General features: G+C 44.8%; 1 protein-coding gene across 1 annotated transcript in view; it reads left to right on the forward strand.

Annotated features, from left to right (window-relative positions):
* WAPL (WAPL cohesin release factor) overlaps positions 1-12,165 on the forward strand; it is a 124,316-nt gene that overhangs the window by 81,082 nt on the left and 31,069 nt on the right. Inside the window, exon 5 of the mRNA XM_034775533.1 lies at positions 5,625-5,720. Coding sequence (XP_034631424.1) covers positions 5,625-5,720 — 96 coding nt within the window. The remainder of the gene's footprint in view (positions 1-5,624; positions 5,721-12,165) is intronic.

The raw sequence follows: 12,165 nt of genomic DNA on the forward strand, positions 1-12,165 counted from the left end.
GGTTAGTATAATCGTATCAGTTGCTTTTAACAGAAAGGCAAATTAAATACTGTTTTTTTTTTTTTTTTTTTTTTCTCCATTGTATACACCATGGCAATGGTTGTCCCCTATATCTTGGACAGCGTTTTTGTCTGCCAATAGTTCCTACCTTTCTTGTTTTGCCAGCATTTTCATCATGGCTCATGCCACTGGCTTTTATTTTCTGTTACATATGTGAATGGCAGGCTATGCTACACCAGGATATATTAGAGTGCCAGCTCTTGAAATTTCTGCTTTGAACCTTTTGGGGGATAGAAATTAAGCATGACCCATAGTATACGCCATTGGGAAATCATCTTTTCAAAATGACAGCCACAACTGTGCATATTATGAAATCATTGGTATTAGTTTTGCTTTTGCATGCCAACCCATCCAAAAAACCAAACACCCCCCCGCCCTCCAGAATATTATGTTCTTCATATCCTCACTGAGGCATTTATAGTTTCAAACAGCTATTTTCTGTGTGAAAACAGCAGCTTTTATTTTTATAAGCTGAGCTTTACACATTTAATGGATGAAGGAGAATGAAGATCTCTCCACTCTGCTCTTCAGCAAAAGATACAGCTAACTATATTTTACAATGTGTGTATGACATTGCAAAAATGATAGTGAAACAGTGAAGTTCCTGTTACGCAACACTAAGCTTTCTTTATAAATCTCAGTCGAGGTTATTTTATAGCACCCCAAAATCCCAATCTAGTTTTTATACATGAGACAAATTCAGGCAGTAATGCAGATGAAATCAGCGAGATAGGAAATATATTACAATGCTGTCACTTTAACTCATTTTAGATATCAATAGGTTTTGTAGTATCCTTCGTGTAAGAAAATTGAAAAAATGATAGGTTAATCACTTTGTGATCCTGTAATCCATATGGATTTGTTATAAAGATTGCGTGTTCTATTTTGGGGGGAAATTGGAACAAATTCACAAATTACCACTGCGCTCCCCCCCCCCCAAAAAAAGTCAGTGTTGTAACAAGACTTTTCTGAGAAATCTGGCATTTTGAACTGTTTGAGCAGGTGAGGTTTTTCTTTGCTTGATCAGTCCTTTTAAAATAGGCTTGCCTTAGCAACATTGTTTGCATTTAAGTGGTCTGTTTCTCAACTCCAGTTTTGCTATAGACTAACATAAAACAAATCTCCAAAATGGTAGTTGGCCTGGTACTTACTGGTCACTTGGTGATCAGTCATAACTTCTTCACAGCTGATTCTTCAGTTATCCTTGCTCTGTCACAAGGAAGAGCCCATATTCCTGTAGAAGCAGTGGCTAAGGGGGAGAAAACATGGTAGCTTCCACTAGGATTGCTTCAGTTATATAAGGGTTAAGAGAGGATCTAAAGCACCAGCAGAACTGGAATCAACAGCTGACAAAAAGTATTTCACTCGAAAATGGGGCTCTGGACAGGAGAGTTGAAGCAATATGCAGGAGTGAATGTACTTGGATCACTGCTTCTGCTGAACTGTGTAGAGCTAACATGGCACACAGTAATCTGGACCAGGAACTGAAGGGATCTGGGGGTGAAAAAATTAGTTGGATAAATGCACAGATTTAATGAAGTACTAGAGTTACCATAGGTAAGGTATGTCATCACAAATGGGATTATTTAGAAGTTGAGGTGGGAGGTAGTTTAGGAGGCAGCTGTGGTCCATGATGGGAAAATTTGAACAATACATCTTTCAGTTCAAGTTCAGACTCCTTGATGGGAGACCATTTCAATCAATCTTTTCTTTTGCTTTAGGGTAGCCATTTTATAGTAGTCCTTTCTACAATTTGTAACTTTTGTCACTAGGTTTCATTAATGGAAAGGCATTAACAGAGTTTTACACAAACACTTCAAGAAACTTCATCTGGGTAATCAGAGTGTTTCTTAACATGTTTATGTGCAGTGCTGTTGTCCTGTAAATTAAGATCACTCTTGCAAAGTTATGCAGAATCGTGCACTTTCCTTCTCCAATTCTAAGATAAAACTGACTCTAAATACATTCTGTACTGAAGTGTGTGGTTTTTTTTTTTTTTTTTTTTTTTTTTTTTTTTAAGCAGGTCGGTAGATTTGAATCTAGGAAACTATATCTCACATTTCTTCAGTCACAAATGACAGTTTGGCCGTATTGAGGTTACTTGAGGACTACTATACATCAATTAACGACATCCTCATGTCTTGATTAGTAGTCCAAATTTCAGAAATGCAGAATTGGAAATATAGGGGATTACATGTCAGGATTGAGTTAGAGGTGAAAGAAAATCTTCCACATCTCCTGGCAAGTGCCAAATAATCACTTATTTTTTAGGAGTACCCACTTCACTTTAACTTAAATCTCCAGAAAATGTCCAATTTTTTTAGTATACAGAAAATTATTTACTTAAATGGGGCTACTTTTAACAAACTGATATTTGATTGTGATCTTAAAAATTAGACCCGAAACTGTGAATGAATTTTATTGGTTCTTTAGAAACACTAGTTTTGGTCAGTATAAAGCAGTATGTGTTTGTTATTGGGCTCCATTTTCCTAGATATTAAATTCCAGGATTTGAAAGTTCAGTTTACCAGGGTCTAATTCAGGGGTAGGCAAACTATGGCCCGGGGGCTGGATCCAGCCCCTCAGGGCTTTGGATCCGGCCCGTGGGATTGCCAGGGCAGGCAGACAGGGAACCTGCCCTGGCTCTGGTGCGTGCCGCTGCCACCCTGGAGCCACTCCCTGCAAGCCGGGCCGGACTCCAAACCCCTCCTGCACCCTGCACCAACTCCCTGCCTTGAGCCCCCCTGCCACACCCCTCTTGCACCTTTGCCTTGAGCCCCCTCCTGCACTCCGCACCCCTCCCTGCAGCACTGCCCTGAGCCCCCTCCCACACTGTGCACCCCCTCCTGCACTTCAACCCACTTCCCTGAGCCCCCTCATAAAACCCACACCTCTCCTCTGTCCCAACCCCTTGCCCTGCCACACCTCCTCCTGCACGCCGCACTCCCTCCCTGCCCCAGCCCTACATTTATGGCCCTGCAAGCAATTTCCCCACCCAGATATGGCCCTCGGGCCAAAAAGTTTGCCCACCCCTGGTCTAATGGGAAGCTTTCATTGGAAAGAATGGAACTGTATGTCAATATCTGCAGCATAGGATTTCATTTTTTTTAAAACTCATTAGTTGAAAAAGTAGCTTTCCAAATATGAACTGGTGCAGTGTTGTCAGAGTCTGCAGGCAGACATCTCTAGTAATAAGTAACAAGAAGTAACAGTATGAGGTTGGAAGGAGCGTCAGTTTGACTGCTTCATTCAGAACCTTTGTGCACCACTGAAACCGTCAGGAGGAGTTATGTAAATTTCAAGCTTATCTGCTCCTAATGAAGGCTGCAAGCAGTGGCAGTGGATCATTGGAATTATTCATACCCCCCAAAACAGGCTTGGGTATATTCCCCATGAGGCAGTAAAAAGGCTTTGCAGGAGGGAAAAGACTAAGCTCCTCCCTTCTGAGAGTTAGAGGGGTGAGGGCATGAAGTTTTAGATATCTGAGGCCTGGGCTAAAATAGTGGGGGGGGGGGGGGGGGGAGAGGTTCGAACTAAGATACGCAACTTCAGCTACGCTATTCACGTTGCTGAAGTCGAAGTATCTTAGTTTGACTTACCTGGCCATCCTCACGGCAGCGAGTTGACCACAGTGGCTCCCCCTTCGACTCCGCTTACTCCTCCTGCCCAGGTGGAGTACAGGCGTCGATTTGGGGATTGATTTATTGTGTCTAGACAAGACGCGATAAATCTATCCCCGGTACATCGAACACTACCTGCCGATCCAGCACCCTGAAATTGACAGATTTCAGAGAAAATAGACTCACTAAGAAAATTCCTGGACAGTGCCCCCCTGACCAGCAGCTGGGCCAAGAAGGGACCAAGATTCTGAAAGCTGAATCTTACAGGATGAATATCTCTCTCCTTCATTTTTCATGTCTCCTATTAATAAATGTTGTCCTTTCCATTCTCACTAAATTTATCCCCACTGAGGAACAAACCTTTTTTCTGAGGCAACTAATGTGGCCATCTTGGGTATGTCTACACTGCAGTTAGACACCCATGGCTAGCCCATGCCAGCTGACTCTGCTCAGGCTGTTTAACTGCAGTGTAGATGTTTGAGTCCCAGAGCTCATGCTGCAGCTTGAGTCGGAACATCTACACCACAATTAAATAACCCTGCAGGGCAAGTCCTGTGAGCCTGAGTCAGCTGGCACGGGTCAGCTGTGTGTGTCTAATTGCAGTGTAGACATACCTTTAATCACATAAGTGGAGCCCTAGTTTCAGCTATTGTTCCTCTTTTTTCTTAATCCTTTTTTTTTTTTCCTGTCTTCATTTTGTGTTTCATTTATATTGTAAGTTCTGTGGGGCAGGAGCCATCTTTCTCTTCTCTAAAGAGCAGTGAAAAATTGTGGTGCTGTACAAATGTTTAACAGTATAGAGCTAATTGGTGTACATGACACACAATAGAAATTCCACTTCTGACATGAAGTTAACATTGTTCCTGACCTCCCCAAAACTCTTTTTAAATTTATGATGATAGGAAACCTACCAATGTACATAATGTCATGTTTACTACACCTTCAAAGAGAGGATGCATAGTCCAATAAGAATAGGGTTTTTAGGCATAGGTTTACATTACTTTTTGGCACAAGACTTTTTTTTTTCTTGTGCACGGCTTCCCTTCTTGATCCTTTTTAAATGTTAAAAATTGTTTTAATTTTTAGAAAAATTATAATAATTAGTAGAAAAAGCTACTTCACATGATTAGTGGGGGCTTATCTAACGGAAAAATAGAATATGTAGTTTATTGCTTGAATTACATTTATGAATCAGATTTCCAGGCATATGTAAAAGAAATCATATTAGTATATTTATCCTTAACTGCTATTTCATGTGTTGAGCTTTTTTCATTAAACTACTGAGGAAAATTTCATTTTTATGTATCTTTTTTGGTTTGTCCTGACACATGTATGGGCAGCAGTTAGAAAGAATTCTGCTAACTATTTTAACATGTGGCTGTACCAATGGGATAAGAGAAATTCTCAAATGAAATAAATGAATTTAAGATAAATGACAAAATCCAAGTATGTTGGCTTTACATTTTTAATCAAATCTTCAGTGTATATTTCGGCTGGAATGGTATAACAGATAAGTTTATCTAATATAAGTCAGTAGGAAATTTATTTTAATTAAAAGAAGCTTTAATGTAGACATCATCAGGATATTCACTTTGAAATATGTATGTTATGTTCTTCATAAATTCATGATTTTACACCTGAAAACATGAAATGAATGTTACCTATCATTCTTAAAATTAGAATGGTTGGGGTCAAATCAGGTTAAAGCCATGTCAAGTAATTTTGTATTGAAAAGGAACTTAATTTAAAGTAAAATTCCTGTGATGTTGCAATGAGAACATGAGGAAAAGAGGTAAGTTAATTTTGAAACAATTTTTTAAAAAAACTAAACGATATTAACAGGTATAAAATGTTAAGAAATGATATTTCTTTTTGTTGGTAAAATATTCACTGATAGTGCTACATTTCTATTAAGATATAACAAGCAATTATTTTATTTTTCAGTCTCCAACAAAAGCTGTGTATAATGCTAGGCACTGGAACCAGCCAGAGTCAGAGGCTCTACCGGCACAACCAGTATTGAAAACTCCAACCATCCCAGTGAGTAGGCTGTTGTGATTGTTTGTTTTTCTTCTTCAAAACTTTAGGGAGAATTAATAAACGCTGACCAATATTTGGAAATGATGAAGACAGGCTAGCAAGGGTAATAGTAACTCAGAATGAAGTCCAAATGGTCATGTTAGCCATTGGGTGTAAGAGCCAAAAGAAATTGAATTGGAGGGGGAATCCTCTAGTAAATTTTAAAGGAACAAACATTACTAGAGTTAAAAACTTGATTTCATTGTCCTTTTTTAATATGAAAATAAAGTATTTTAAATTACATGTGTGAATTGTTCTAACTAGAGTTGTATAAGACGGTTTTAAGAAACAATTTTTTTGCTCAGATATCTAGGATATATAGGCTGAACAAATCAAACATAACAAAAATGTCCACAAAAATTGTTGGTGAGAGGAGAAGGCTAAGTGCCATGAACCATGCTTACTGAAAAATAATTCTGAATACAGTCTGTTCCAAGTAGGAATGTATCAGTGGATTGTCATTGAGAGAGAAAAGGGGTTGGTTGCTGGTTGGCCAGACTCACCAATTTCAGTGTTGGTCAACAGTTATATTTAAACAGAATCCAATACTTTTGGCCTATATATGTGTCTAGAAGCTGTCACTTATTAAGTGAAGATCATTCTATTTTAGTGACTCTGCTTTTGTTTTATATTCAGGCAAATGAAGTAATCAAAGTGTAAATAATTAATACTGCTACACCCTCAGGATCCGTTGTCCTAATTCTTCAGTTATTTTCCACATGAGCCTGACTTCTTCCACCCTTCTGTTTTGAGGTTGACAACTTTAGCCTATTGGATTCGGATCCTTCTTGATTACTTCACAGTCCCCATTGCCTTTTATAATGGAGCCTCCCTAAAATGTTAACTATATTGCCTGAGAATTTTAAGTCACTTTTTAAAAATAATTCTTAGTTAGTAGCATTATTTGGGGGGGGGGGGGGGGGCGGAAGGTCTCAGGGCCATGATCCCTTCAACAAAAACTATAGTGAGGCACAACACTCATAAATCTAAATTGAAGCTTGTTATTCATCACTAAATACGCTAAACGTTTGAGTCATTTTTTATTTTATGAAGCGCCATGATAGCACTGCATAAATTAACAAGGTCAGCCTTCAAGTCAGCTACTCACGTAACAGCAAAAACTGATTTCTTTGCTCATAGCTCTTCTTAGATACAAAATCTTGGAGGCCTCCAAATCTTTCTATATTTTTTTTAAATAAACTGCTAGGTAATTAAAAGTTTTAATCTATTCTCTCTAGATTAGGGATAGAGGCCTCATAGTGTATAGAATAGGCTTTTCATTTTCATCAATTTTTCACTTAATATTTGGGATTCTGGCCATCAGAATATTACTTCAGCAATATGGTAGAGGTCTGATTAGCCTCAGTCCTCTAAAGGAATTGTTATTGTGACCAGGGCCGGCTCTGGCTTTCTGGCCGCCCCAGCAAAACAAAACAAAAAATCTGCGGCGTGGCCGGAGCCAGGGTGCAGGGGGACTCCCTGCCCTGCAGATGTGCCGCCCAGCTAGCGGGGGGAGAGAGAGAAGAGGGGCGGCCACAGCTTCAGCGGGGTGCTGCCACGCGGCCCCTCCCACCGTGCCCCCTGCCAGGAGGGCTCCACACCACTCCGGTCGGCTGGGAGGGAAGGACGCGGGCTGCCCTGTCGGGCTTGCTGCAGGGCGCTCCTCTCCTCCACGCCGCTGCCGCCTACAGGGCGGCCGGAGCGGAAGAACAACAACAAAAGCGGCCATGCCACCCTAGGATTGGGCAGAATGCCACCTCCTACAAGCTGCCACCCCAAGCACCAGCTTGCTCGGCTGGTGCCTGGAGCCGGCCCTGATTGTGACAAGAAAACAAACATGTCTTCCATTGCCCAAGAGGTCTGTGAATACATTGAGTCACTGGATAAGAAAGTGTGCTCTCAAAGGTATTTTTAGCAACAAAGTTATTGGCTTTATTTTTATAGTTTATATGACCAAGGTTTAAGAACAGCTGTGGGATTCCCCTGTGGTCCAAAAGTTCATAGGTGATTCTGAGACTGGATGAGACTGTCTCCTTAATTTTGGTAGCTACTTGGAATGCTGCTATTTGATTCCTTAGAGTGGTAGAGAAACAACAGTTTCTAAAAGTGTTTGTCTTTACGTATATTCTGCACATGGGTTCGCAAGTGCCTGAGACTAGAGATTTGTGTCAGTTGAAGTTGCTTCCCTCATGCTCTCAATGAGGTTCCTCAGATTCTGGGTAGGACAGGAGCACTACCAGTTCAGAGTGTTCCTATTCAGATTGGCAGCAGCACTAGAGTCTTCACAAAATTCTTCTCTGAATGGCTATGCCGTTTTTTCATATCTGGACTATTGGTTCTTGATGAGCATATCTAGCCAGGAGGTCCAGTCAACGATACTATTCTTGCTTCATTTTCTGGCATCCTTGGGGTGTATGAACAATGAAAAGCTCACTTTGATTCCCACAAAAGCCATAGACTTTATAGGAGTTCCCTGAACTCAATGCCAGCAGAGGTCTACCTTCCTGTCAACAGATTCCAGGCCAAACACAGCCTGATAAGATAGCTAACCATCAGACCATGTACTGTCGTCAAGGTTCGTCTTTCCTAGTAGGGAAAGACAGACATGGCTGCGTATACCTATGTAACGCCATTAGCCAGGATTTATCTCTGTTGCCTGCAGGCCTGTCTCTGATCTCTTTATTCACCAGACAGAGAATATAAATACCAAGGTGACGATGGTGGACAAAAAAGGATCAGGTGCGTGTTTCCTTCCACCTGCATGGGACGCAACCATAATCACAGGTGCATCCTCAGAGGATGGGGAGCCTACATGGACAGTCATACTGCCCAAATCACATGGTCTCCTTGGGAGGCCAACATGCATATTGACCTCCTGAAGGTTGAGAGCAGTCTGTGTGCAGTAGGTTCCTTCCCACTTACAGGGTTTTGTTATATCCTGATGTATACACAACAAAGTGGAGCAAACAAGGTGGAGCAAAATCTCATTCCTCTCTATGGAGGCAGTCAGATTATGGAACTGGTGCATCAGCATCTGCATCACGCTCTCAGCAGCAGACCTACCTGGTGCACGGAAATCTCAGCAGGGAGTTTTCCACAGACCATGAGTAGGAGATACTCAATTCCATCCTGAATGACTTTGCCCAGTGGGAAATGCCGTTCTGGGATCTGTTTGCCTTACAGATGAATAAGAAATTGTATTTATAGTGCTCCAGAGTGGCGTTAGACTGGGAATCCAGGGTCCCCTTTTATTATCATGAACAGACCATCTAAAGTATGCATGCCTTTCCACCCATCCCCCAGCTACCTCAGTGTGATAGTCTTTGGGATACCCAGGATTGCAAGTCACCTTGCTACCCTCTTGCCTCAAAGAAGAGAGAGACTTGCTTGTGCTTAACTGGGTATCCACTGCCTGACACTTCCAGTCTGTTAGCCACCCAAACGATATTTTCATAGCTGTGTCAGCCCTTACTTTGCCTTGCCAGTTAATAGTAGCATTTTGAAGCCTTGCCAGCCCCAGAGCATTTTGAAGCATTCCTTCGGTAGCGATCAGCCCCATATCCACTACACACACAGTAATTTCAGGCCTGCTGTCCCGAAGGAGGCAATGTACATACCTGCTTACTTGGTCCAACTCAGGATCAGCACTTAATATCACAGCCCTGAGATATATTTATAGTGAAAACAATCATAAGTTCTTGTTCAAGTGCTTGCTCATGTCCATTCCACATTAGGTGTGTGCGCTCACCACATGCACCAGTGCCGGAAGTTTTTCCCTCAGCAGTATCCATAGAGGAGCGGCTCTGGCGCCCTCTGGAGTGGCACCAGTATGGCGTGGTATAAGGGGTGCTGCCGGCTCCCCCCATCCTCAGTTCCTTCTTGCCGCCAGGCATGGTGCACAGAACATTTGCTGCTCTTATTAGCATTGCTTAGGCTTTGTTCATACAAACTAGAGTTCTTGTAAAGTTAGTATACATGGTTCGTAGTTGAGTTAGTTAGCCCTTTAGCAGTAGTTATGAGTTTTGTTAGTCCTGTTGGACAATTAGTCGGGGGATGGGGCATGCCCCAGTCCCCAGGCTTTAAGCTCTGCAATCGCTGCAAAAAGCCCAGGCCCGTGAGCAATCCACATAGTAGCTGTCTCAGGTGCCTTGGTGAAGTGCACATAAGTGCTAAGTGTCGAATCTGCAAGTCCTTTAAACCCAGGACTAAGAGAGAGTGTGAGATCAGACTCAAAGCGCCTCTGATGGAGCTGGTGCTCACTGTGGCCCCGGAGCAAAGGTCCGAATCAGCACCTAGCACTGCGGCATCGGTGCGTAGTGCCTCTCCGGCGCCATCAACGAGCTGGCACCAATCCACAGCCCCGGCCAAGAAGCTGAAGAAGGCCGGCGCAGGGGACGGTCTCCTACTCCACGCAGTGGGAAAGACAGGGCTTGGGATGAGCTCAGAGACGCGGCAGGCAGCCCATCTCCCCCATCAGGAAGTCGGACCTCAGCTCATGTCGTGAGATGCAGCCCACCCTATTCCTTGCCTGGAAGTCCGGACATATAGGCTGGCCTTCGTCAGCTTCAGGTGCTGTTGACAACTGAAGCACTCCAGGCTGTGCAGGAGATCCTGACGCTCCTGGTGCTGCCCACATTGGCCCCAGCGGTGCCCAGACCTAAGCCCACCTTGGGACCTTTCCATCCACCCTCGCCCCAACAGTACCGTTCCCCATTGTGGAGGACATCACGCCACCACTCACCCACTCGAAACAGTCATGTCTCGGAGTTAGGGAGGCAGACGTGTCGGAGTCCTCTTTGGTCACGGGACCTTGGGCACTGGCAGTGGGATTTGAGGCAGACCTCGCCGGTTACCTGGCGCAGACCCACAGAGGCGCGCGTTCCTCGGTAGGAACGTCGGGACCGGCCATTGCGTCACCGGAACGCCATTACAGATTCTGTGAATGATTGGAGGACCATAGCCGTGGGCCCCGCCAACGATCCCCGAGACAGATGTCTCCGTATTCGGGGAGATCCTGCCCAGCCCGCGATACCTCCAGGTCCCACTCCTCGTCCCGGTACCAGTCTCAAAGTGCAAGGCGTGGATCGTTGGTCTTCCGTTGTGGTTCCGCCGAGCGCCGCTGGTCACCGAGGTCCCCATGGAGGCGCATGTTCCGCTCAGACTGGTCCTCCTCTAGACGTGACTGCGATTATCGCCAGACACAGAGTTGCTGCTTCAGTGGATCCGGTCATCGGGTAGCAGTCGCTACAGATATGGCTCCAGTATGGAGCAAGGCTCCGTATTGGCGGGGCAGCCTCCGAGATCCTTGGTGCCCGCCTCCATTGTCGGTACCGAAGCCTGCCCTATGGCTCAGGCCCAGTGGCTGGCCCTGTGGTACCCTTGGAAAACACAGGGGTTCAGCCCTCCCAGCCTGCCCGCTCGGTGTTGGGAGCCGCGGACAGGCCTGTGGCCTCGACGACCCAACTCCCTCCGGTGCTTGAGGCCCCAGGGGATAATACCCCAAAAGTCTATGTGGACCAAGGGAAACAGTCTGCTGGACCACCAATGGGTGCCGTGGAACCCGCGGTACCAGCCGCCGCCTCCTCATCACTGGATGAGGTCATCACGGAACTCCCTCACCTGGTTCCTCAGGATGACACTGAGGCACACCAGGAGCTGTTGAAGAGGGTCACGTCCAACCTTGGCCTGCAGGTGGAGGAGTTGGAGGAGCAAGCATACTCATGTTCGACGTCCTCTCCTTCACAGGCCCTGCTAGGGTGGCCCTTCCCCTTCATGAAGGGGTATTGTAGATATCCAATGCCTTGTGGCAAATCCCCTCCTGTCTGCTCCCTATCTCCAAACGGGTAGAAGGTAAGTACTTTGTCCCGACTAAGGGGCACGAATACCTTTACTCCCATCCTGGCCAAAATTCCGTGGTGGTTGAGGCAGTTAACCACAGGGAATGCCAGGGGCTCCCCGGAGCTACCCCCAAAAATAAAGACTCTAGGAGACTGGACTTGTTCGGACGGAAAATTTTATTCCTTGTCTGGCTTATGGTTGAGGCTGGCCAACCACCAGGCCCTCCTTGGCTGCTGTGACTTTAATATGTGGCAAACCGCGACCAAGTGCGAGAATACCCTCCCGGAAGGTTCCTGTAAACAATTCTGGGCGATCTTCGATGAGGGCACGGCTGCTGCCAGGGCAGCCCTTCAAGCAGTGTCTGACGTGGCAGACTCCGCCACCTGCACCATGGCATCCACCATCTACATGCAGCGAGCGGCCTGGCTGCTCCTCTCTGGGTTGCCTTCCGGGGCTCAGCAATTGATTCAGCACTTTCCCTTCGATGTCAAGGCCCTGTTTGCAGAGCAGGCGGACAACAAATTACATGGGCTGAAGGACTCCCGAACCACCCTAAAAACCTTGGGGT

The sequence above is a fragment of the Trachemys scripta genome, chromosome 7 (genome assembly GCF_013100865.1).
Source record: "Trachemys scripta elegans isolate TJP31775 chromosome 7, CAS_Tse_1.0, whole genome shotgun sequence".
NCBI classification, from domain to species: domain Eukaryota; kingdom Metazoa; phylum Chordata; order Testudines; family Emydidae; genus Trachemys; species Trachemys scripta.